Source organism: Callorhinus ursinus, unplaced genomic scaffold, assembly GCF_003265705.2.
Source record: "Callorhinus ursinus isolate GAN/ISIS: 27379988/994484 unplaced genomic scaffold, GSC_fseal_2.0 scaffold25, whole genome shotgun sequence".
Taxonomy (NCBI): domain Eukaryota; kingdom Metazoa; phylum Chordata; class Mammalia; order Carnivora; family Otariidae; genus Callorhinus; species Callorhinus ursinus.
This window is the reverse complement of record NW_027397087.1, coordinates 21,168,926-21,196,513: the sequence shown is the minus strand read 5'-3', so window position 1 is coordinate 21,196,513 and position 27,588 is coordinate 21,168,926. Positions and strand designations below refer to the sequence as shown.

The 27,588-nt window shown below is 38.1% G+C and overlaps 1 protein-coding gene across 1 annotated transcript in view; it reads left to right on the top strand.

The window, feature by feature from the left end:
- RAB27A (RAB27A, member RAS oncogene family) overlaps positions 1-27,588 on the top strand; it is an 82,951-nt gene that overhangs the window by 27,587 nt on the left and 27,776 nt on the right. The window contains exon 3 of the mRNA XM_025884538.2: positions 15,580-15,754. Coding sequence (XP_025740323.1) covers positions 15,602-15,754 — 153 coding nt within the window. The 5' untranslated portion in view covers positions 15,580-15,601. The remainder of the gene's footprint in view (positions 1-15,579; positions 15,755-27,588) is intronic.

The following is a 27,588-nucleotide window of genomic DNA, read 5'->3' as shown; positions in this document are numbered from 1 at the left end:
TGGGTACAAAGGCAAATGAGATGATTCAGAGTTGGGCTGAAGGTAAACTTTCCTCCTTGGTTTCCAGATGTGTACAAAGGAGCTCCTGTCAGTCCTTACTGGGCCACAGGCCTTGGAGGTCAGGTCTCATCTTCATCTTTTCATCAGAATGATTCCACTCTCATTGCTTTTAATTGTTGGAGTGCCATGTAAGAGTTCATTTGAAGAAACATGCTAAAGAAAGTTTGTTATTAGCTGGACCAAAGCAGTTTTATGAAGCAGTGAAAGGTTTGCTATAATGACATTATGTAGGTTTTCTGAGACCCTGTGCAGGAATATCCAGCTGGCTGTGAAGATACTGATTTGCTATAGACAAGAAGTAATCCAAACTTAGAATAGCTCTATCGTATTTATAGAAGTCAAACAAGAAGCTCCCAAACATAAAATCATCTCTACAGTGGTCTATAATCGAATGTTTATGTAATTATATAGAACTGAATCTTATTGCACTTACATTCTGCTTTTTATTTTTATATTTGAATATTTTGATGCAACATATTGTGTTCATTTCTTATTGCTCAACTGGTTGTCCTAACAGAATGAAAGCAAACTTGCTGAACAGATGTGCCTGAGCCTTGGTGCCATGTTTTGAGTGTGGCTTGCATATGCTTCTTTAAATAATTTCACAAGAATGGACACATGAATCCACTCTGAATTTAAAAAAAAAAAAAGAGAAAGAAAAAGTAAAAAGCCTAGTGCAAAGTAATGCCTTCTAAATTAATGACACATTTATAGAAATTTCAAATAACATATATGCTATAAAGGCAGAGGCAAATAATAGCCAAGCAGCATAAGTGAACAATTTGGAGGTCTCTAAATCTGGTATATAAATCATTTGACTGTAAGAGTTTTTATTCCATTAAAAAAAAATAACAAAGGGAAAACGGACATTTGATTAAAAGTTTACAGAACTCTTAAACTGCCTCCATGGATCTCAGAGTTCTACAGAACACAAATTGAAGACCACAGATTTAATACCTCTCTGAATAGGGACTGCAATGCCTTGTTCTTTTATGATGCTTTACATTCCTCTCCTTTAGGACATTACCTTGTACTTATTTTATAAAAGTAAATATGATCCAGTTTCTTAACATACCTTTCTCAGAAACGAACAGATAAAAGAGCAAAACATAAAGCTCTATAAAAACAAAAACAAAAACATAAAGCTCTATCAGATTGGAAACACAATTAGCTAGAACTAGTATGTATAAAATTCTGCATATAACAGGGTATACAAATCTTTTTAAAACATCATGGAACATTCATAAAACTTAACAAATCTGATATTTGTTATTCAGATCACATTTCCTGACCAAAATGCAATAAAATTAGAAATCAACAGCAATAGCTAAACAGCCAACTGTGATCAGACAGGTTGATTTAAGAAATTGACTGGATGGTTGCAAGTATGTTGTAGTTCCTCAGTCCTTTTGCATAAGTAAATCCGAGGCACACCCTATTCTATAAACAGCTGCTGACAGAAATGCAAACAGTCCATTTCAAGTTGCATACTGAATAAGTGAAACAAGGAAAGACTTCCTGAGAATCAATAAGAAGTACATGTGATTAGACCTTGTCCATTAGGTGAGTTTCTTTTCTTTCCTTTTGATTCAGCTAGTAAAGAACACGATACTATTTAGGGAGCAGTTCAACACCTGTTATAAATACATTGCTGAGAGAGTAGACCCGAGGGGGACCAAAAAGACCTATACCAGCTGTTTGTACCTTATTGACACCTAATGGGCAGGGCTAAGATTCCTAGTGTCATTGTTTTAGTGGTGCTAAAGCAATCAGGAAATAGTTTCTATTCTGAGCCTATTTCAACGTGGTTTTTTTGTTTTGTTTTGTTTTTAGTTCTTCTATTTCTGGGATGCCAGGGTGGCTCAGTCAGTTAAGTATCTGCTGTAGGCTCGGGTCATGATCCCAGGGTCCTGGGTTCGAGTCCCGCATCGGGCTCCCTGCTCAGCGGGAGCCTGCTTCTCTGCCTGCTGCTTCCCCTGCTTGTGTGTGTGCTCTCTGACAAATAAATAAAATCTCTTTAAAATTCTCATATTTTAAAAGTTTCTTTAAAAATTGCAGCATAATACAATGTAATACTAATACAGTATATCAGTTTCAGGTATACAACATGGATTCAGTATTTGCATATATTGCAAAACGATCACCACAATAAGTCATGTTAACGTCTATCACCATACATACAGAATTTTTTGTGTGATGAGGACTTTTAAGACTTACTCTCTTAGCAAGTTTGAAATATGTGGTACAGTGTTATGAGCTGTAGTCATCATGCTGTATATTACATTCCTGTAATTATTTATTTTGTAACTAGAAGTTTATACCTTTTGACTCCTTTCACCCATTTTGGCCACCCCCATCCCCTGCCTCTGGCAATCACCAATCTGTATCCATGAGCTTTTTTTTTTTTTTTATTCCACCTATAAGTGAGATCATACAGTATTTGTTTTTCCCTGTCTTATTTCACTTAGCATAATATCCTGAAGGTCCATTCATGCTGTCACAAATGGCAAGATTTCCTTTTTTATGGCTGAGTAGTATTCCTGTGTGTGTGTGTGTCCGTCCATCCCATTTTCTTTATCATTCATCTGTTGGTGGATATTTAGGTTGTTTTCTTAACTGCTGTAAATAATGCTGCAATGCATATGGGGTACATATATTTTTTTGAGTTTTTTTCATTTTCTTTTGACAAATAACAAGTGGAATTACTGGGTTATATGGTTGTTCTGTTTTTAATTTTTTGAGGAAACTGCATCCTGTTTTACACAGTGGTTGTACGAATTTACATTCCTACCAGTAGTGTAGGAAGGCTTCCTTTTCTCCACATCTTCATCAGGTTATCTCTTGTCTTTTTGATAATAGCCATTCTAGAAGGTATGAGGTGATATCTCATTGTGGTTTTGATTAGCAGTTCCTTGATGATAAGTGATGTTTGGCATCTTTTCATGTGTCTGTTGGTCCTCTGTAAGTCTTCTTTGGAAAAATGTCTATTCAGGTCCCCTCCCCATTTGTAAATCAGATTATTTGTGTTTTTTTGTTTGTTTGTTTTTTGGTGTTGAGTTGTATGACTTCTTTATATATTTTGGATGTTAACCTCTTATCAGGTATATGATTTGCAAATATTTTCTCCCATTTGGTAGGTTGCCTTTTCATTTTGTGGATGGTCTCTTTCACTGAGCAGAAGTATTTCAGTGTTTTTAAAAGAACCAAGTTGTGGGGCACCTGGGTGGCTCAGTTGGTTAAGCATCCCACTCTTGATTTTGCCTCAGATCATGATCTCAGGGTCCTGGGACTGAGCTCAGCAGGGAGCCTGCTTGCCCCTCTCCCTCTGCGCCTCACTCTGCTCCTGCATTCTCTCTGTCTCTCAAAGGTTGTTATGTGGTAGAAATATTTACAGATGTTTTTCTTCTTCTTCTTCTTCTTTTTTTTTTTTTTGCTTGAACTCACGAGCTTGAGATCCAGACCTGAGCTGAGATCGAGTCAGAAATTTAACTGACTGTGGGTGCCTGGGTGGCTCCGTTGGTTAAGCGACTGCCTTCGGCTCAGGTCATGATCCTGGAGTCCCGGGATCGAGTCCCACATCGGGCTCCCTGCTGAGCAGGGAGTCTGCTTCTCCCTCTGACCCTCTTCCCTCTCATGCTCTCTATCTCTCATTCTCTCTCTCAAATAAATAAATAAAATCTTTAAAAAAAAATTTAACTGACTGAGCCACCCAGGCGCCCCTACAGATGTTTTAAAGTCAGGACCAACTTGTACCAGTATGCTGCCTGTTCATTAACATTATGGGAAAACCAAAACTAGCACAGTATTGAGAAGCATTTGTGTTCCTGAAATGACTCTATTCCCAGGAATAGATGGGAGACAGCTCTTGAGCTTATTGGAAAAGTAGAAGTCCTTGAAGACACAGGAGCTCTTGAGCTTATTGAGGAGGGTCCAATACCTTGAAGTTAACATGGCAGTGCACTGTGTAACCAAAGCGTGCGTTCATTGACCGGCATTGCTAGTGTAAGGCCAGTTGCTGCACACACAAACTGGAGTTTGGGAAAAGTACCTGGAAATAAGAGACAAGAAAGCCAGAAAGGGGAAAAGGAGAGTAGAGGGGTCATGGCACAAGGGTAATTATTGGAAACAAGGCTGTTACCCAACATGGGGAGATTGTAGGGAGGACGATCTGTGGAAAAGAGAGCCCGCTGTGAGGTGATGGAATCCTGTGTGCATTAGTAAAGCCACCATGTGCCTTGGGAGCTTATTTCTGGGAGCTGAGAACAGCTGTGCTGTGATGTGGCCAACGAGGGTGAGGGTGTGGGGCAGGCAGGACAAGGGGGAAGTGGAACCGGATCTGGCACATCTTAGTAGCCATTGTAAGCATCTGCATACCAAACCAGTGGTTCAGTTTAGCCTTTGGAGTAGGGCATGTGGGATGGGAGCTCTCAACATCCACAGGTCCTGCAGGGGTGCAGGTATAGCATCTCTCATCACAGAAAAGTTAAAGTGTGGATTCTGTCCTTTGTTGAAGAAATCAGTGAACTGATTTCAGGATACTGTAAAAAAAATCATACTTATAAAGCACAGTGAAAATAATATCCTAGTGTGCAAATCATTGGGTCTGGAAAGGCAGGGTGGTGTTTATATTCTGGACACACTTTTTCTATAGGGTGAATAAATACAGAGTGCTCACATTCTCACTTTTTAAAAAAAGGCAGTGATAAAGGAGCTCCTCTGTTCCCTAGCTATTTTCAACTCAGGGATATTTATCTAATTGTTCTTATAATTTGGACAGTGATACTCAATAGATCTTGCTTATAATTCCTAAGTTTTTTTTTCTATCCTAAAATTTTTCTTGGAATAAAAGAAGCATCATCGCCACTTCACCAAGTGAAATGGTTTGCTTCTTGATTTGGTGTGTTTCTCCTGACAGATTAACACCTTTCCTGTGTGGCAGCACACACAACAAAAAAACTTGAAGCCGGTGAGATGCAAGAGAGAGCCAGGCTGTGCGGGCCAAAGGTCTTACCACACATGTGCCATGCTGTGGGAGGTTAAGGCTTGGCAGAATTCCGACTCCATTTCTAAGTGAAAAAATGGAAAGGGGGTGTATGTTTTGCAACCTTGGAAATGAACATTCCTTTTTTTTAATTTTTAATTTTTTATTATGTTAGTCACCATACAATACATCATTAGTTTTTCATGTAGTGATCCACGATCCATTGTTTTTGTATAACACCCAGTGCTCCATGCAATACGTGCCCTCCTTAATAGCCCGGTGATGGGTATTAAGGAAATGCACATTCCAATATCAAGTCCTTGGAGTGCTACTCAATTTGTCATCCTTACAGTCCTGGCTGGGGTAGCAGCCCTGTCACTTCGAGTATTTCTGCCTTTGAGTCCCAGGCCCCAGACTTCGGTGGCACTCTGACGTAGCCGAATGCTACCCTTTGGCTTGTTAAGAGCAGAATTCCCTCTGTCAACCAGTTGGACTTGCAGCTCTCCCACCTTTCATGTAGCTTAGGTCACTCCTCTGTTTCCATTTTCGGAAAGTATTTTCACTACATTCTTTGAGAGTTTTATGAAGTGTCAGTGTCATTCCTAAGGTATTGTGGAAAAGCACCAGGCTTAAAGCCATAAGATCAGTGTTCAAGCTGTAATCTGTTGTAGTCGTAAGGAGAGCTGTGACATATTGATATCCGTTAGGCATTTTGCTCCTCACTCCTCACAGGTAGGTAATGGTGTCCTGTTGTTTGAACAAAGGAGACCCTGACGCCAAGGTCTGTTAAAATCATCTTCTATTTGCTTATAAAAGGCAACCACTGTGTGGGAGTAGACTTTACAGATTTTGCACTTGTATCAAATTCTTGGAGACTTTACAGCTTCGTGGTGTCATTAAGCATATTTAGCCATGGCTTGGACATTGCAGTCACATATGGTTGTGTCCATTATGGAACTGCTTTCACGTTGTTTGAGATATTACTCAGCAAACCAAACAGCCACTCCTATTGTCACAGTATGGCCTATATTTTATAAATGACATGTTCTATAGTGTGCCCTTTCCCTGTTACCGTCTATCTATAAAACAAGAGGTACTTATCACAAACTTTAAGTAATTTAACAACCAGTGTTTACTTTCCATAATTTCCTATAAACACTCACATTCTGATCCTAAAAGAGGCTTGGGCAACAAATAACATCTTTTAAGTAAATGAATCAATCGGTGGTCTCCATAAATTAAACAACAACAACAGAACAACTAGTATATCATTTGAGTCATTCCACAATGGTCCTCGAGAAGAACGCTTTCTATTTTCAAGAATAATTCCAGTGTCCCCTTCTTCACTAATGTGTAGTTGCTTATATTATTTGTTTACTGGGTTATGTTGCTCACCTACTGAGGTGATGGTAACATTGCAGAAACAATAGGTCAAGTCCTGGATTGAGACTGTTTATTTTTTCTTTACCCTCCTAAAGGATTTGCAAATGTCTGGAGGAAGCTTTTACAAATGAAGATATGTTTGGATGTCCTGCCAATATTTGGAAATGTATATTTAATGGTATTTGCAGGTCATTTTATTTTTTTCTCTGAATAACTTGCTATGTTGGAATATCACCATCTGCTACAATTTAGTCTTTTTACTTTATTTAAATGCAGAGAATGAAATAATCCTATGTAGCAGGCACATTTATAAATATTTGCAAATTTGGATCCTGTCAGTTTTTAGCCAAGAATATCTCCCCTCACTGTTAAGGCTGGATCCATGATATTACTACTAAACCCTGTATTGATAGAAATACATTTATGAATCATAGGTTATAGGTGAATATCTAATGCAGTTATATAATATTCTCAATTTAGATAAAATCAAACTTATCCTTGAATAAGGAGACAAGGAAGAGCTAGATTCCAATTTCCTTCTATTTTTCAAAGCCGTTGGATTTTTACTTCTCTCTACCCAAGATCTTTGCGCAAACAAGACAAGCTCTTTTTTTTTTCAAGATTTTATTTATTTATTTGACAGAGAGAGATAGAATACAAGCAGGGGGAGCAGCAGAGACAGAGGGAGAAGCAGACTCCCCACTGAGTAAGGAGCCTGATGCAGGACTCGATTCCAGGACCCTGGGATCACGATCTGAGCCCAAGGCAGACGCTTAAACGACTGAGCCACCCAGGTGTCCCGACAAGCACTTTGTTTATAATTTCACCTATTCCACTCTCAAGGAGGGCAGAAACCTATCTACTCTTACCTAGACCAGAAATTGAGAAGAAGCAGCTCACGTGCACAGAGGGCAGAGACTGTCTCCTCTTGTGGAAATGGGGAGCCCCCCTATTGGGCAGGACATATGGTGTTTTTGTAGTGAAAGTAGATGTGTCTGACTTTAGGGTATAGGAATTGCAATGGTCTGAGACAGTTGTAGCCAGGGCTTATTTGGTAAACACAAGTTGTCCCCACTCCTACCTTGGTACATGGTAAAATGCCTTTTCAATCCTGCCCCACTCTGTATGATTTCTCTTCCTCTTTCCTGCTGTCTTTATTATATGTGTCCTCCAGAATGCCAGGAATGGGTCAACAATGGTGCCATAAACTAAACAAGAAAAGCCTACTGCTTTTTAACATTAAATTTAAAAAACACCAATAGACTTTATTGTTGTTCTACACCAGTCATTAGTATGTGGACGTTTTTCTCTAAAAGAACCTTTGAATAAGGGGACGTTAATATGTACAACAGAACATGAGGCAGTATAGTTCTCAAAAATGCTGATGTTTTGTGTTTTATCTGAAAAAAGTAATAGTTATATTCACATTCACGTTTTCCTATTTCCACATAGAAATCACTTTGGGCAAGGCAAGTCCATAAGCTCTATAGGAACACTGTAATATTTTATTAATCTCTCTAAGAAATTCAAAATGTTGTCCAGTAAAAATCATTTACAGTATAACTCATGTTTCTCTTTTAAAGGTTTTGTCTTTCTTCTCTATTGAGCTTTACATTTTTCTTCCTTTTGCATCTTTATAAGCATGCCAAACATGTGACTTGTGCATATATCGGCAGGGAAAAAGCAATATGGGGATATGAATTTTGATGTCATGTTGTGTTATGTTTACAAGGGAAGATTAAAATATTCTTGAGGATTGGCTTTTTTTGAAAACCCAAAGAAGTGGGTATACTCATTTAGGAGAATGTAGATTGGGATGTGGCTAAAACTATAAGGTTTTCATGTTGAGTATTGGCTTCCCATTGTGCTCTGGCACCAAGCACAGAACAAGCAGTCAATATATATTTGATGAATGAAGAAGCGAGTGAATGAGCCTGAAGAAGTATCCTTACAGAGAACTTCAGGTGGCACTACAGGAAATAATCTTGATTTGAGAAGAAAGCACCAAGCTCAATACTAAACCAATCTTGGGAAATGAAAAACTTCATGATTTTTCTGCTCTCTTTCCATTTTGAAGCCACATGAAAGACCTACGTAAAGAGGATTTACAGGAGATGGTACAAGTATCAACATACATAATTTCTTAGATTTGCTGTGACCAAGAAGAGGCAGACATGCCCTCAGTTTATGACCTCTCTCCTTGGGGGAACCCATCAGAAGGAAGAGCTTTGTGACAGAGAGGCAGAAGTACAGACCCTTCGTCCCAACTTCTCGTCTAAGCCTTCTCCAAGTATAAAGTAATTCATCTCTGTCGCTGCTGGCACCACAGAAAACTTTTGATTCCTGAATCAAAGCAACTATAACTGAGGTTCCTGGCTTTGAAGGAAGGAATACAGAGAGAACAAAAATCATGATATGTTAGAAAAGGATATAGGACTAGAATTTAGGAGATTAGGGATGTAGCTCAGCTCTACATCTAACCTGCTGATTGATTTTATTTATTGATTTTATTTTTATTTATTTTATTTTTTAAAAGATTTTTATTATTTGACAGAGACACAGCGAGAGAGGGAACACAAGCAGGGGGAGTGGGAGAGGAAGAGGCAGACTTCCCGCTGAGCAGGGAGCCTGATGCGGGGCTCGATCCCAGGACCCTGGGACCATGACCTGAGCCGAAGGCAGATGCTTAAGGACTGAGCCCCCACCAGGTGCCCCTGCTGATTGATTTTATATTGTTCACTTGTCTTCTCTGGGCTTCATTCAGTTTCCTCTTCTGGAAATTAAAGTATTCAACTGATGAACATTCCAGCTCTGAAATTGCCAAAAATCACACAGATAAAACTCAGTGTTATACTGGGATGCCAAGATAGCTTTTGTATTGAATAGAGACCTCATAAGTGATTCCACCTAAATTGAATTTTTCCTATGATTTTTCTAAGGGTTGAGGTAGTGGATTAAATTAAGAATAGATTATAAAATGACATGCCTTTGTGAGAACTTGAGGCTACTAGTAATAGTATTGCTAAAGACAAGTTTCTTTCAACTGTTGAACATTTAACATATACCAAGCAGTGCACTAGAAGCTTTCTGTGGATAATGTCACTTAATAACCATTGTTATCTCCATAGTTGAAAGAATAGAGGCTTAGTGTAAAGAACTCAGACCAGGTCACACACACAGTCAGAATTTGAACCCAAGCCTACTTCCCATCATATTAAGAAAACCTCTTTATGTAGTATAAGTTTGGTACACACCATAGAGTTTTCTTTAAGGATGTAGTGCTGATAAAATAAAATCATGCATGCCTAGTACTGTTTGTGGCACATGGTGGTTAGTCAGTTAATATTATCTCTCTCTTTTTCTATCCTCTGTACTAAATATGGGTGATAGAGGAAAATTTGGCTTTCAAGAAATGGCTGACCTATCTGAAGTAGTTTCAGAATGGTTCTGCCTAATGATAGGGGATCCTAAGGTTGGAGTCTATGACTGACTTTCATAGGAAGCTTTATGGAGTATTTGCCTAGGGGTGTGTGTGTGGGGTGGGGCGGGTGATGGAGAGAGAGAGAGAGAGGGAGGGAGGGAGAGAAATCTAATTCTTTTGCTCTTAACTAAAACCACTCTCTTCTATCTTATTCCCTGAAGAACAATTAAGATATGTTTTATTTTTTAAATAAGGAAGAAGATCATTGACTTTCTCTCAGCAGGCAATTATCACCACTTAGTGTATGTTGAGGAAGTGGGTGTTCCTTGCTTTCTATTGTTAATCTGGTGAGAGTGAGGGTGGAGAGCACTTTGAAAAAATATTTGTGTAGGGAGGAGAGCTAGAAGTGAGCTGAGTAAGAAAGTCTTTTGCAGGTCCCAAATTAGGGTCATTCTTGACTTTTTAGAAATTTCCTTGAGGTATCTCAGATGCTACTTCCTGAAGGAGATGTAGAATATAAAGAATGAACTTTGGTTTAAGTTATCTTCATAGATCATTATTTTTCCTCTCATTAATTTTTAGTCTAGGGGCATAGTTCTTTCTTACAGTTCTAGGAAAGAAAGTAATATTGCCTGCATATTGACCAGAGCCTAGATTGCAAGATGATGATGCTAATGGCAGTTAATAGTTATACAGGATTTACTGTGTGCCAGACACTGTCCTGGACTCTTCATGTATTCATTAACTCAGTCCTCATGCCAGCCCTCTGAGATAAGTTTACTGCTGCATCAAATCTAAAATGTGTTGAAGGTGCATTTGTGATCTTGCTAGAAGATTGCTAACGCAAGGTTTTCACATAACAATCTCCAGTGCCACCTCATTTAGTAATAATTGCAAGACGTCATGGGTTGTAAGACTATGAAATGTAAGATGCATCCCGATTATAAAGTTAAAATGAGAAAGCATATGCATGCTAGAATTAATAAAACAAAAATTAATTTAAAAAAATCATTCCCATTTTTAAAATGGGGGAACCTGAGGCAAAAGGGATTATATTTTCTTTAAAATTTTTTCTTTTATTTTTTTAAAAAGCTTTTATTTATTTGGGAGAGAGAGAAAGAGTGTATGGGGGCCGAGGAGCAGAGGGAGAGGGACAAGCAGACTCCGAGTTGAGCACAGATTTTGACGCAGGCCGATCTCAGGACCCTGAGATCAGGACCTGAGCTGAAATCAAGAGTCGGTCGCTTAACCAACTGAGTGACCCAGACACCCCAAGGGATTAAATTTTCTAAAGTGAATGACTGGATTCATATCCAGGTCATTTGGTTCTAGAGTCCATATTGTTGACCTCTTTCTTTTCTCTCAACGATGTGTAGGAATTGAGCCCATGTTAGCATGTGAATAGACTGCCCAAGACCCACTTACTTGTCTTCTCATTGGGGCATTCATGATAGAATGGCACTGAGATCCTTCTGAGAGGAAGTGTGCATGGTATGTAGCACCTGACTTTAGGGCTGTGATAAGGATTGTAAAGTACTTGGTGTGTGGGCATCTGACCTAGGCTTCTGACCCATTTTTAGCAAGAATAATGCAATTGGGAAAAGCCTTCATGAACTGGCTCCTTAAGCATCAATAGGCTGGAATGCTCACTGCAAATAGCATGCACAAAATGTTGTTTGGGTGTCCCAAATGTCAAATTCTGCACTGTGTGTTTTCAGTGTTTCCCTTTCTGCTCTAAAATGCCAACATAAAAACAATATGTTATTTCCATACTTGGGGAGTAGAGTATTTTCTTTATGGAAACTAGGCCCCTCAAATACCACTCAAGACTTGAATAACAAAAATAAGAAAGAAAAATAATTTTTAATATGAATATGGTTCTATATGAAGACCTACCAGCAGCTGAAACTTAACATTAAGTTTTCTTCATCTGGTGGTGATAAGCAGTGGTGATACACATATATGGGACTGCAAGATGGGTTTGGGGTTATAGTTTGCACCAGAATTATATTCTGCTGAAAGATGGAATGGTTCCACTAATTCTGGGATTTGACTAACTGGCTGCAAACTCCAATAAGAAGCTTGTCACCATCAATACCCTACCCAAACCCTGAAAAATCTCTGTTATCAATTTGGAGGCCTGCTTCCTTCCTGAGTCCTTTTATTTCCTTGCATCTTCCTTACTTTTTTAGAATTCTGGTCTCTGTTAACCCAGACTAGCCTAGTCATTGTGACCAATTTAGGAGACACTTTACATAGCTTCCAAATTTGCTACAGGTTTTCCTTAACTTGAAATCTCTTCTATTGTTGGATCACGGATTAATGTTTTGCTGCCAGGTCCCTGAGATAAAGTGAATGGTGGAGTTGTCAACCAAGGAAGCCTCTGTCATTCATCACACCTTTTCCTATTGTTTATCATATTCTCTGCCATCATGCCCATATTCCTTTCTCCCAACCTGTTTACTGTTCTCCAACACGTACAAACCATTCAAGTGTAGAAAGAAACTATATTGTGTTGGAGATAAATTGGGTGTATAGACTATCTGCAACTGAGGTAATTATAAGTAAAAACTTAAGTGTTTTGGTTCAGCATATGTTTAAAGCACTAAACCATTGCTTTTTGTGTTTCTGTTTATCGTTTTACATTTCTAGTCTTGAACTGTTTGAACATCTGATCAGTCAACTTGGACTGGTTTGAACCAGTTTTTAATTAGTCTAAGACAGTAAAAGCAATTTTATAGATGACATGAATTAGTTATAAGCAGTTTGATAAAATTAGAGCAAGTATGACCCAGTTGAAGAGATTTAACTGGTCAGCACTAATTTGACTCAGTAAAATATACTCCAAACCAATCAAACCTCATGTGAGCCAGTCAGAACATGCCTTCCAGGTCAGAACTTTTTGAAGCAGTTTGAGCTATTGAAACCAGACCCCAGTAATTTTCATTAGATATATTTAGTTTTAGCCAAAATAGCTTTAACTCAGTCAGAAATAGTTTTGTAGTTGTAACCTCTTTGAGGTTTGATTCTTTCATTCTGAACTAAAATGAACCATTCAGATTTTTTTGAAAAAGTATGAGCTTGATAGAATGGACTGCAGTGTTTTATACAGATTTGAACCTGTTTTTAGGCTGGTCATAACTTCTTTTGCAATAGGCATGTCAATTTAAAAGGAAATTGCTTTAAATTGGCCAAAAAAGATCAGAATTACTTTGAAAGTGATGTGTTGACTCGGCAAAGGACTCTGAGCCAATCAGAAATCCTTTGTGCTAGAAATATGTTTTGAGCTACTCAGAGGCAATTTCAGAGATTGTTCGAGGTCTTTAGAGCCGGTCCAATCTGTCCAGAATGGGGTGAAGAGGGTTAGCTAACATTTACTGAGTATCCAGTATATGCTAAGCACTGTGCTGGGTGCTTCACAGAGAGTATCTTGTTCAATCTTTAGAACAATGGTGTGAGGGAGTGTACATAGTATCTTCTTTTTCACAGGAAAGAAACCTGTCCAAGACGCAAGAGACATTTGAGGCATGTGGGAGACATGGAATTTAGCCCAGCTCAGCTTGACTTCGGAGGTCATGTGTTTCCTATTAGGCTACCTTGTATGATACCATACCTGGTCACCTTTAAGCCCAACATGCATTTGTGGAAGTTTGAGTAACAGACAGTAAGCTTGGAGGTAGACTGGACATTGAACTTGGAATTAAGGGATTTATATTCTAGACTGTGCAAATGAGTTAACCTCTCTGGGTTCTATTTCATCCTTTGGAAAACTGAACCCAGGGTGCCTGAGTGGCTCAGTTGGTTAAGCGACTGCCTTCGGCTCAGGTCATAATCCTGGAGTCCCAGGATTGAGTCCCACATCAGGCTCCCTGCTCAGCAGGGAGTCTGCTTCTCCCTCTGACCCTCTTCCCTCTTGTGCTCTCTCTCATTCTCTCTCTCAAATAAATAAAATCTTTAAAAAAAAAAAAGAAAGAAAAAAGAAAACTGAACCCAGAGAGTGAAAGGTCTGGACAATTATTTTCAGATCAACAAGGCAGATAATTGCCTAGAGGTGCGATCTGAAGAATGCAAACTATGATTAATATTGACAGTGAAATTTATATACCTTCAGTTGTGGTATTTGGTTTAATACTTCCTTTATGATGGCTTGGTTTGGGAACAAACTGTTATGTATCGCTGTCAATATGAATAGAAAAACCCACAAAGAGCATTTTTAGATTTATATGTGTGATTCTTCTCCCATGATAACTAAACATAAAATTTTGGTGCAGCAGATATAGTTTCATCTGTCTTTGAATTCCATTCAAGTGGATTTAGAGAATTCTAGAAAAGTGATGCCATTGGAGACATTCATTTTCTCCTGTACCTTAAATGATATAAAAACATAGGCATAGGAATGACCACCCTTGGTTCAAATTAAAAGTAAAGAGGAAGTAAGTGTTGTATCATTCTCATTGCAGAATTTGGAGTTGCTTTCTGCTTCCTCATTCATTTTGAGGGGAACCTCCAAAATGATTAAACGTTATCTGGACCTGCTTTTCAATTCTTAGCTCTAATTAATGAACAACTTGGAGCCAAATGAGATCCTATGATATGACGTACTAGAATATTTATTTGTACCCTATTGGTCCGCTTCTGGAGAGGAATTCTGTCATATACCATTAATACTGCAACCTAAACTTGTGAATACAGAAGCTATAATGTAGGGAAGCCACCATCTGTGAAGTGTCATTCTTTATAGTGTGCAAATAGAATTATGAATGTTTGTGGAGTCTCTGCCCTTATCAGCTGACCAGCCATATCTGAATATGAGGTCCCAGATCTTTACTAAGGCACTATGAGGAAGTAAATTGCAGTGGTTCTTGGGGGTCAGGAATTTTGAACATAAGGTGAGTCACCAAATTGAGGATGGGGTGGGGGGGAAGAAAACTTGAAAATCAATAAATGTCCTTGCTTGAGCTTTTATTAATTTTATGGATCTATAGATATAATCTTATAGGAAGCATTGAGAATTGTAGTAAAGTTTCTCAATGTGAGGCTTAGTGAAAATAGACACTGAGAGGAAAATCAGCATCTAATGTAGGGCATCTGATGTGTATGTGGATAGGTAAATATGCATTTGAATGGCATGTGGAGTTGTCAGTGGTAGTGGGAGAACTGATTATTTTTCTAATTTTCTGGAGGGTTTATTGGTATCAGAAATGGGAGCATAAAATGAAGTAAGTCTTCCCAGGAGACAGACAACATTTTCAGTTGGACTGATATTTTGAGAAGTTGGACTCTATTTAGAGAATAAAAACAAATCATGAAAAGGGCACCAGGAGACTTTGAAAAAGAAGGGGGGAGTTGGAACCACTTGCACTCTAAGAATTATTATTATTCCTCTAACATTCTCCTTCTTTCTTTTCAAAATTTTTGTTCTATGTGATCTGCATGTAAGACTTAGTGCTGGTTGTCTTAATTTTTACTGTGACTCGGAATTTTTGTCTTAATGGTACTATAATATGCACATTAAATTTAAATTAAGCTGTTATTTATTAGTAACATCTCATCTAGCAAATTATTAGGTCCTTGGGGGCAGTGAATACTATCTAATCCTCTTCACAGAACCCTTAGGCATATAGGTATCATGTAGTACTTATTGAACTGGATATTAAAATAACTCACTTTCATGGAAACTTCTAATATTTCCTGATAGCTTTTTAGTAAATATGCATTTGTTTGTATTTTACAGGTGAACCACTGAGTTCTTCATTATGTCTGATGGAGACTATGATTACCTTATCAAGTTTTTAGCTTTGGGAGACTCTGGAGTAGGGAAGACCAGTGTACTTTACCAGTACACAGATGGTAAATTTAACTCCAAATTTATCACGACAGTGGGCATTGATTTCAGGGAAAAGAGAGTGGTAAGTTCTATATAAAAATGTGATCTCTGATTCAGTATTTGCCTGTCTGTCTAGTTTATTTTGTAGGAATTAGAAGGACAAAGTTTGGAATATAAAATTGGAAGGGTGCATGTGAACGTGTATTTTGTTCAATCTAGGAAATGTGATTTAAAAGGTTGTACTGGGGCACCTGGGTGGCTCAGTCATTAAGCGTCTGCCTTTGGCTCAGGTCATGATCCCAGGGTCCTGGGATGGAGCCCCACGTTGGGCTCCTTGCTCAGTGGGAAGCCTGCTTCTCCTTCTGCCCCCCCCCCCCCCCCGCTTGTGTTCCCTCTCTGGCTGTCTCTCTCTCTGTGTCAAATAAATAAATAAAATCTTTAAAAAAATAAAATAGAAAGTTGTGCTGAAGGGACCTTTAATATAAAACCCTTGAAACAAAAGTGAAGATTTCTTTTAATTTTCCCTTGATACCCTTTTGACTTGTATGTTCCCTCAGAACTCCACAAAGTTATTTGTCTACCTTTGTTATGAAACCTACAAACCACCATAGCCAACCTACTCCTGTTTTGTGGACTGTTTCTTCCACCTTTGATGTCATTTTTAATGGCCTTTGTCTTAATTCAATCCCACATGGAACACTACATGGCAGAACTTGTCACTGCTGCCAGGAAGGTGAGGTTGGCATGGGAGTGAGAATGCCAGCCATGTATGTTGAACGGGGAAGTTACCAAGGGAACAGGGAGGTTCTACTGAATGATGAAGGAAGAGGCTCTTTTTTTCTTTATTTAAGGGACCATAGAGCTGCAAGTTATTCCGCTGGTGGAGGGGAGGGCAGGAGGTCCCTGTGTCAGATTTGCAGAGAGAAGATGGCCTTCATCATGAGCTACATTTCTTGCTGAAAAATCGACTGTTACCATGAAGCCCCTCAACAAGTGGTCAAGAGATTAATGACACAGATCTTTCAATGGAGCATATTCTACCTAGAAAAGATAAAGGGTTGCTGGCTTCTAGGATAGAAGTATTCATTCCTTCTTACTCAAGGTCTTTTTCTTCCACTGCCAGAGAATCCTATAGACTCAGAACCACTGAGTAAGAATAGGATTTCATTAAATTTTTAGTATTGACATACAATTAGTAGAATCAGTATATATGTATGTGATTATATTTATTAATCCCCATTTTATAACCTTGTTTTTAAAAAATCACTTTATTGAGATATAATTCACATAACATAAAGTTCACCCATTGAAAGTGTACAGTTCAGTGGTTTTTAGTAATATTCACAGTTGTGCATCTCATTTTAGAACATTTCATCACCCCCAAAGGGAACCTCCTGCCCCTTAGCAGTCATTCCCCGTTTATCCTCCCTCTAGCCACTAATTTATTCTCTATAGATTTGACTATTCTGGACATATCATATAAATAGAATCATACAATATATGGCCTTTTGCGTCTGGCTTCTTTCATTTAGCATAATGTTTTCAAGGTTCATCCATGTTGTAGCATGGATCAGAACTTCATTCTTTTTTATGACCAAATAATATTCCATTGTATTGATAGACCACATTTTGTTTATCTATTCATCCATTGATAGACATTTGGGTTGTTTCACTTTTTTTTTTTAAAGATTTTATTTATTTGAGAGAATGAGATAGAGCATGAGAGGGAGGAGGGTCAGAGGGACATGCAGACTCCCTGCTGAGCAGGGAGCCCGATGTGGGACTCGATCCCCGGACTCCGGGATCATGACCTGAGCCGAAGGCAGTCGCCCAACCAACTGAGCCACCCAGGCGCCCTGGGTTGTTTTACTTTTAAGCTATAATGAATAATGCTTCCATTAACAGTCATATACATTATTTTTGTCTTTTGCCCTTTTTTTATTTGTAGAAATTTAAAAATATATTTTGGATATGAGCCCTTTTTTTAATAGATGTATTATAAATTGCTTCTACTCAGTGTGCCTTTGTACTTTTTTTATTATGTTAATCACCATGCCTCTGAAACAAATAATATATGTTAAAAAAAAAAAAAAAGAAGAAGAAGATAGCAGGAGGGGAGATGAACCATGAGAGTCATATACATTTTTTGTGTGGACTTATGTTTTCAAATCTCTTGGGTATACACCTAGGCGTAGAATTAATTGGCCATATGATAACTCTCTATTTAACTTTGAGTAATTTCCAAATTTTCTAAAGATGCTGCACCATTTTACATTCTTACCAGCAATGTAAGAGGGTTCCATTTTCTCCATATCCTCACCAACTCTTGTTATTTTCTGTTTGATTAAATAGTGTGCTGTGGTATCTCATTGTAGGTTTGACATAAATTTCCCTGATGACAGATGTTTTTGAGCAATCATTTCTTTCATGTACTTATTAGCCATTTGTGTATCACCTTTGGAGAAATGTCTTCAGATTGTTTGCCTGTTTTGAAATTGGTTGTCTTTTTGTTCTTTACTTTTAAGAGTTTTAAAAATATATTCTGGATAAATGTTCATATATATATTTTATATATATTTTAATTATATATATATTTTAATTATATGTATATTTTAATTATATATAAATAATTATAACCCTTATGGTTAGGTCTGTGATCCATTTTGGGTTAATTTTTGTATATGGTATGAAAGGGGTCCAGCTTCTATTTTTTTTTTTTTTGCATGGGGTTATCCAGTTGTCCCAGCAGCATTTATTGAAAAGACTATTCTTTCCCCCATGAATGGTCTTGGTACTCTTGTTCAAAATCAGTTGACCATAAATATGTTTATTTTTGCACTCTCAATTGTATTCCATTCATCTAGATATCTATCCTTAAGCCAGTACTATCTTGATTACTTCTGCTTTGTACTAAGTTTTGAAATTGGGAAGCATGAGTCCTCCCACTTTGTTCTTCCTTTTCAAGATTGTTTTTGATTCCTTGCAATTCCATTTGAATTTTAGGGTCAGCTTATCAATTTCTACAAAGAAGCCAGCTGAGACTCTGATAGGGATTGCACCAAATCTGTAGATCAATTTGGGGAATATTGGTATCTTAACAATATTACATCTTTTGATCCATGAACATGAGATAGTTTTCCATTTGTTTAGATCTTTAATTTCTTTCAACAATGTTTTATAGCTTTCAAAGTGTAAGTTTTACACTTTTTTGTTCAATTTATTCTTAAGTATCTTAATTTTTTATGCTATTGGAAATTGTATTTTCTTAATTCACTTTGAATTGTTCATTGCCAGTGTATAGAAATAGAATTTATTTTGTAAATTGATCTTATATATGGAAACCTTGCCGAACTTGTTTATTCTAAGTGTGTGTGTGTGTGTGTGTGTGTGTGTGTGTTTATTCCTTAGGATTTTCTGTATACAAGATCATGTCATCTTCTGCTTTACTTCTTCTTTTCCAATTTGGATATGTTTTATTTTTTTTCTTGCCTAATTACCCTCGCAGGAACCTCCAGTAAAATGTTGAATAGAACTGATGAGAGAGGACATCCTCATCTTGTTTTGATTGCAGGGAAAAAACATTCAGACCTTCACCATTAAGTATAATGTAAGCTCTGTTTTTTCGTAGATGCTGTTTTTCAAGTTGAGGACATTCTCTTCTGTTTTTGAGTGTTTTTATCATGAAAGACATTGAATATTTTCAAAGGATTTTTTTCCTGCATCTATAGAGATGGTCATGTGGTTTTGTCCTTTATTCTACTACAGTGTATTATATTGTATTGATTGATTTTTGTAAGTCAAATCAACCTTGCTCTTCCTGTGATAAATTTTACTTTGTCATGGTGTATAATCCTTCTTATATGTTGCTGAATTCTGTTTGCTAGTATTTTGGTGTCCATATATTCAGAATGGATATTGGCCTGTAGTTTTTTTTTTTCTGCATATCTTTAGTTTTGGTATCAGGATAATATTGGCTTTACAAAATGAGTTGGGAAGTGTTTCTTTCTTTTCTATATTTTGGAGGAGTTTGGGAAAGATTGGTGTTGATTCCTCTCCAAATGCTTGGTCGAATTCACCAGTGAAGACATTTGGGCCTGGCCTTTTCTTTGTGATAAGTTTTTGATTACTAATTCAGTCTCCTTATTGGTTATATGTCTATTTAGATGTTCTATTTCTTCTTGAGTTAGTTTCAATTGTTTGTGTCTAAGCATACGATTATCTAATTTTTTGGCATACGATTGTTCATAGTATTCCTTTATAATCTTTTTATATATGTAAAGTTGGTAGTGTTGTCCTTTTTAAAAGTTTTTAAAAATTATTTTAATTTGGGTACCTGGGTGGCACAGCCATTTGAATGTCTGACTCTTGGTTTTGGCTCAGGTCATCATTTCAGGGTTCTGAGATCTAGCCCCACATTGGGTTTTGCACTCAGAGCAGAGTCTGTGTGAGATTCTCCCTCTCAGTCTGCCCCTCCCACTCATGCTCTCTCTGTCTCTAAAATAAATATTAAAAAATTATTTTAATTTTTATTTTTTAATATGTCTGGATATATAGGAGATCTTTTTAAAACTTCCTGATTTTAGGAATTTGAGTCTCCTATTTTTCTCCTTGGTCAGTCTAGCTAAAGGTTTATCAATTTTGTTGAACTTTTCAAAGAAAAGATAATTTATTTCCACTATAATTTCTTTCCCTCTGTTTGCCTTTGGTTTAATTTCTCTTATTTTCTAGTTTCTTAAGGTTGAAAGTTAAGTTATTGGTTTGAGATCTTCTTTTTTAATATAGGTGTTTACTGCTATAAATTTACCTCTGGGCACTGCTTTAGATTCATTTGATAATTTTTTGTAGTTGTGCTTTTATTTTTATCCATCTAAAAATATTTTCTTTTTTTTTATTATGTTATATTAGTCACCATACGGTACTTCATTAGATTTTTCTAATTTCCCTTGTGTTTCTCCGTTGACCCATTGTTATTTAAGACTGTGTTATTTAATTTCTATATATTTGTGAATTTTCCAAAATTTTTTTTCTGTTAATGATTGCTAATTTTACCCCATTGTGGTTGGAGACATAGTTTGTATTATTTCAGACTTTGAAGTTTATTGAGGCTTGTTTCATGATCTAATATATGGCCTATCCTTGAGAATGTTTCATGTGTACCTGGGAAGAATGTGTGTTCTGCAGTTGTTGAGTGTTCTATGGATGTCTGTTATGTCTTTGGTTTACAGTGTTGCGTAAGTCTTCTGTTTCCTTGTTCATCTGCCTACTTGTTCTATCCATTATAAAAAGTGGAGTATTGAAGTCTCCAATATAATGGTTGACACGTTTATTTCTCCCTTTTTCTCCCTACATGTTCTTTTTCTTTTTTTAAATTTTTTTATTGTTATGTTAATCACCATATATTACATCATTAGTTTTTGATGTAGTGTTCCTTGATTCATTGTTTGTGCATAACACCCAGTGCTCCACGCAGAATGTGCCCTCTTTAATACCCATCACCAGGCTAACCCATCTCCCACCCTCCTCCCCTCTACAACCCACAGTTTGTTTTTCAGAGTCCATCGTCTCTCATGGTTCATCTCCCCGTCCAACTTACTCCCCTTCGTTCTTCCCCTCCTGCTATCTTCTTTTTCTTTTTTCTTAACATGTTGCATTATTTGTTTCAGAAGTACGGATCTGTGATTCAACAGTCTTGCACAATTCACAGCGTTCACCATAGCACATACCCAACCCAATGTCTATCACCCAACCACCACATCCCTTACCCCCCCACCACTCCAGCAACTCTCAGTTTGTTTCCTGATATTAAGAATTCCTCATATCAGTGAGATCATAAGATACATGTCTTTCTCTGATTGACTTATTTCACTCAGCATAACACCCTCCAGTTCCATCCGCGTCGTTGCAAATGGCAAGATCTCATTCCTTTTGATGGCTGCATAATATTCCATTGCGTATATATACCACATCTTCCTTATCCATTCATCTGTCGATGGACATCTTGGCTCTTTCCACAGTTTGGCTATTGTGGACATTGCTGCTATAAGCATCAGGGTGCACGTACCCCTTCGGATCCCTACATTTGTATCTTTGTGGTAAATACCCAGTAGTGCAATTGCTGGATCGTATGGTAGCTCTATTTTCAACTGTTTGAGGAACCTCCATACTGTTTTCTAGAGGGGTTGCACCAGCTTGCATTCCCACCAACAGTGTAGGAGGGTTCCCCTTTATCCGCATCCCCGCCAACATCTGTCGTTTCCTGACTTGTTAATTCTAGCCATTCTGACTGGTGTGAGGTGGTATCTCATTGAGGTTTTGATTTGGATTTCCCTGATGCCAAGCGATGTTGAGCACTTTTTCATGTGCCTGTTGGCCATTTGGATGTCTTCTTTGGAAAAATGTCTGTTCATGTCTTCTGCCCATTTCTTGACTGGATTATTTATTCTTTGGGTGTTGAGTTTGAGAAGTTCTTTATAGATTTTGGATACTAGCCCTTTATCTGATATGTCATTTGCAAATATTTTCTCCCATACTGTCGGTTGTCTTTTGGTTTTGTGGACTGTTTCTCTTGTTGTGCAAAAGCTTTTTATCTTGATGAAATCCCAATAGTTCATTTTTGCCCTTGCTTCCCTTGCCTTTGGCAATGTTTCTAGGAAGAAGTTGCTGCGGCTGAGGTCGAAGAGGTTGCTACCTGTGTTCTCCTTTAGGATTTTGATGGACTCCTGTCTCACATTTAGGTCTTTCAACCATTTGGAGTCTATTTTTGTGTGTGGTGTAAGGAGATGGTCCAGTTTCATTCTTCTGCATGTGGCTGTCCAATTTTCCCAACACCATTTGTGGAAGAGACTGTCTTTTTTCCATTGGACATTCTTTCCTGCTTTGTCAAAGATGAGTTGACCATAGAGTTGAGGGTCCATTTCTGGGCTCTCGATTCTGTTCCATTGATCTACGTGTCTGTTTTTGTGCCAGTACCATACTGTCTTGATGATGACAGCTTTGTAATAGAGCTGGAAGTCCGGAATTATGATGCCGCCAGCTTTGCTTTTCTTTTTCAGTATTCCTCTGGCTATTCGGGGTCTCTTCTGGTTCCATACAAATTTTAGGATTATTCCATTTCTTTGAAAAAAGTGGATGGTATTTTGATGGGGATTGCATTGAATGTGTAGATTGCTCTAGGTAGCATTGACATCTTCACAATGTTTGTTCTTCCAATCCATGAGCATGGAACGTTTTTCCATTTCTTTGTGTCTTCTTCAATTTCTTTCATGAGGATTTTATAGTTTTCTGAGTACAGATCCTTTGCCTCTTTGGTTAGATTTATTCCTAGGTATCTTATGGTTTTGGGTGCAATTGTGAATGGGATCGACTCTTGATTTGTCTCTCTTCTGTGTTGTTGTTGTATAGGAATGCCCCTGATTTCTGTGCATTGATTTTATATCCTGCTACTTTACTGAATTCCTGTATGAGTTCCAGCAGTTTTGGGGTGGAGTCTTTTCGGTTTTCCACATTCAGTATCATATCATCTGCAAAGAGTGAGAGTTTGACTTCCTCTTTGCCGATTTGGATGCCTTTGATTTTTTTGTTGTCTGATTGCTGTGGCTAGGACTTCTAATACTATGTTGAATAGCAGTGGTGATAGTGGACATCCCTGCCGCATTCCTGACCTTAGGGGAAAAGCTCTCAGCTTTTCCCCATTGAGAATGATATTCGCTGTAGGTTTTTCATAGATGGCTTTTATGATATTGAGGTATGTACCCTCTATCCCTATACTCTGAAGAGTTTTGATCAAAAAGGATGCTGTACTTTGTCAAATGCTTTTTCTGCATCTATTGAGAGGATCATATGATTCTTGTTCTTTCTTTTGTTAATGTATTGTATCACATTGATTGATTTGCGGATGTTGAACCAACCTTGCAGCCCAGGGATAAATCCCACTTGGTCGTGGTGAAGAATCCTTTTAAAGTACTGTTGGATCCTATTGGCGAGTATTTTGGTGAGAATTTTTGCATCCATGTTCATCAAGGATATTGGTCTGTAATTCTCCTTTCTGATGGGGTCTTTGTCTGGTTTGGGGATCAAGGTAATGGTGGCCTCATAAAATGAGTTTGGAAGTTTTCCTTCCATTTCTATTTTTTGGAACAGTTTCAGGAGAATAGGTATTAATTCTTCTTGAAATGTCTGATAGAATTCCCCTGGGAAGCCATCTGGCCCTGGGCTTTTGTTTCTTGGGAGATTTTGGATGACTGCTTCAATTTCCGTAGTGGTTATAGGTCTGCTCAGGTTTTCTATTTCTTCCTGGTTCAATTTTGGTAGTTGATACATCTCTAGGAATGCACCCATTTCTTCCAGGTTATCTAATTTGCTGGCATAGAGTTGCTCATAATATGTTCTTATAATTGTTTGTATTTCTTTGGTGTTGGTTGTGATCTCTCCTCTTTCATTCATGATTTTGTTGATTTGGGTCATTTCTCTTTTCTTTTTGATAAGTCTGGCCAGGGGTTTATCAATCTTGTTAATTCTTTCAAAGAACCAGCTCCTAGTTTTGTTGATCTGTTCTACTGTTCTTTTGGTTTCTAGTTCATTGATTTCTGCTCTGATCTTTATTATTTCTCTTCTCCTGCTGGGTTTAGGCTTTATTTGCTGTTCTTTCTCCAGCTCCTTTAGGTTAGGTTGTGTATTTGAGACCTTTCTTGTTTCTTGAGAAAGGCTTGTATTGCTATATAGTTTCCTCTGAGGACTGCCTTTGCTGTATCCCAAAGATTTTAAACAGTTGTGTTTTCATTTTCATTGGTTTCCATGAATTTTTTAAATTCTTCTTTAATTTCCTGGTTGACCCATTCATTTTTTAGTAGGATGCTCTTTAGCCTCCATGTATTTGAGTTCTTTCCAACTTTCCTCTTGTGATTGAGTTCTAGTTTCAAGGCATTGTGGTCTGAAAATATGCAGGGAATGATCCCAGTCTTTTGGTACCGGTTTAGACCTGATTTGTGACCTAGGATGTGATCAATTCTGGAGAATGTTCCATGGGCACTAGAGAAGAATGTGTATTCTGTTGCTTTGGGATGGAATGTTCTGAATGTGTCTGTGAAGTCCATTTGGTCCATTGTGTCATTTAAAGTCTTTATTTCCTTGTTGATCTTTTGCTTAGATGATCTGTCCATTTCAGTGAGGGGGGTGTTAAAGTCCCCCACTATTATTGTATTGTTGTCAATGTGTTTCTTTGCTTTTGTTATTAATTGCCTTATATAATTGGTTGCTCCCATGTTAGGGGCATAGATATTTACAATGGCATACAATTTACATAGATATTAAAAAGATCTTCTTGTTGAATAGACCCTTTAAGTAGGATATAGTGTCCTTCTTCATCTCTTACTACAGTCTTTGTTTTAAAATCTAATTCGTCTGATATAAGGATTGCCACCCCAGCTCTCTTTTGGTGTCCATTAGCATGGTAAATGGTTTTCCACCCCCTCACTTTCAATCTTGGGGTGTCTTTGGGTCTAAAATGAGTCTCTTGCAGACAGCATATTGATGGGTCTTGTTTTTTAATCCAATCTGATAGCCTGTGTCTTTTGGTTGGGGCATTTAGCCCATTTACATTCAGGGGAACTATTGAAAGGTATGAATTTAGTGCCATTGTATTGCCTGTAAGGTGACTGTTACTCTATATTGTCTGTGTTCCTTTCTGATCTGTGCTGCTTTTAGGCTCTCTCTTTGCTTAGAGGACCCTTTCAATATTTCTTGGAGGGCTGGTTTCGTGTTTGCAAATTCCTAGTTTTTGTTTGTCCTGGAAGCTTTTTATCTCTCCTTCTATTTTCAATGACAGCCTAGCTGGATATAGTATTCTTGGCTGCATATTTTTCTCATCACTGAAGATATCTTGCCAGTCCTTTCTGGCCTGCCAGGTCTCTGTGGATAGGTCTGTTGCCAATTTAATGTTTCTACCATTGTAGGTTACATATCTCTTCTCCTGAGCTGCTTTCAGGATTTTCTCTTTGTCTCTGAGACTCGTAAGTTTTAGTATTAGATGTCGGGGTGTTGACCTGTTATTATTGAGTTTGAGAGGGGTTCTCTGTGCCTCCTGGATTTTGATGCCTGTTTCCTTCCTCACATTAGGGAAGTTCTCTGCTATTATTTGCTCCAATATACCTTCTGCCCCTCTCTCTCTTTCTTCTTCTTCTGGGATCCCAATTCTAATGTTGTTTCGTCTTATCGTATCACTTATCTCTCGAATTCTGCCCTCATGATCCTGTAGTTGTTTCTCTCTCTTTTTCTCAGCTACTTTATTTTCCATCATTTGGTGTTCTATATCGCTGATTCTCTCTTCTGCCTCAATTATCCTAGCAGTTAGTGCCCCCATTTTTGATTGCACCTTATTAATAGCCTTTTTGATTTTGACTTGGTTAGATTTTAGTTCTTTTATTTCTCCAGAAAGGGTTTCTCTAATAACTTCCACGCTTTTTTTAAGCCCAGCTAGTATCTTTAAAGTCATGATTCTGAACTCTAGGTCTGACATTGTACTAATGTCTGTATTGAGTGGGTCCCTGGCTGACCGTACTACCTCTTGTTCTTTTTGCGGCGGTGATTTTTTTCGTCTTGTCATTTTGTCCAGAGGAAAAGAGTTGAATGAGAGAACAAAATGCTAACAGGTTAACAACGTCCCCAGCAAATATACTCTATACAAATCAGAAAAGACCTGAAACCAGGGGAAGAGAAAGGGAAAGAAAGAAAAAAGAAAGAGGAAAAAAAAAGATAACAAAAACAGAACAATACAAAAAAAGCAGAATATGATCAAATATGTATCGGCTAGTGCATAGATCAGTGCCACACACTAGATTTTGGGCGTACTTTGGTTTGTTAGAAAAAAGTGCTTCCTAAAATTTTAAAGGAAGAAAGACATATATGTACAAAGTAAGGGTTGATACAATGAAGGGATGGAAGGTGACTGTAAAGATGAAAATTATAAAAGATTATAAAAATGGAATTGATAAGATAAGAAGTTGTTTGAAAAAAGAAAGAAGATTTAAAAAAAAAACGGAGAGAATATGATCAGGCAGGAGACTAGAAAAAAGGCATACACTAGTGATTTGGGGTATATTTTGATCTGTTAGAAGAAACTGTATCTCAAAATTTTAAAGAGAGAACAACTTATATATTATGCCAAAAGTAAGGGTAACTACTATGAAGGTATAAAATATGAGTCTAAAAATGAAAAATAAAAAATTTTTTTTTAAAAAAGGGATCGATAAGATGTTGGTTGAAAAAGGGAAAAAGAAAAATTAAAAAAAAAAGTTAAAAGAATTAACTTTGAACTAACGAATCATGGTAAAAAAAAAAAAAGGCCATGAATTCTATGTGCAGTATTTCCCGAGCGCTGGAGTTCTCCCATTCTCCTTGATCGGTAAACTTGGTCTTGGCTTGCTGGCTGTTCGTGCTGATCTTCTGGGGGAGGGGCCTGTTGCCGTGGCTCCCAAATGTCTTTGCCGGAGGCGGAATTGCCCCGCCCTTGTTGGTCCGGGCTAAACAAGCTGCTCGGGTTTGCTCTCAGGAGCTTTTGTTCCCTGCAAGCTCTCCGTACAACTCTGGAGGACCAGGGTGAAAATGGTGGCCTCCCAATCTCCACCTGGAGGAGCTGAGAACTCGGGCCCCGGTCCTCAGTGCAACCCCAAAGAAAATCAGTCACTCCCATCCCCCCGGTCTCCAGCCGCACTCCGTGCTCACCCGGCCTGTGACCGAGCGTTTCTATCTCTGGCACCCGACCCCGTGTGGAGTCTCCAAACCCAGCAGATCCCGCGGTGCGCTCCTGCGCCGCTCCTCCCGGGGGAGCAAGGGGAGTCTCCCCAGATTTGCTGCTTGTTGGGTCCCTGCTGGAGGAGCAGGGGCCCGACTGGGCCGCGGATCACAGTTTATGGCAACCCC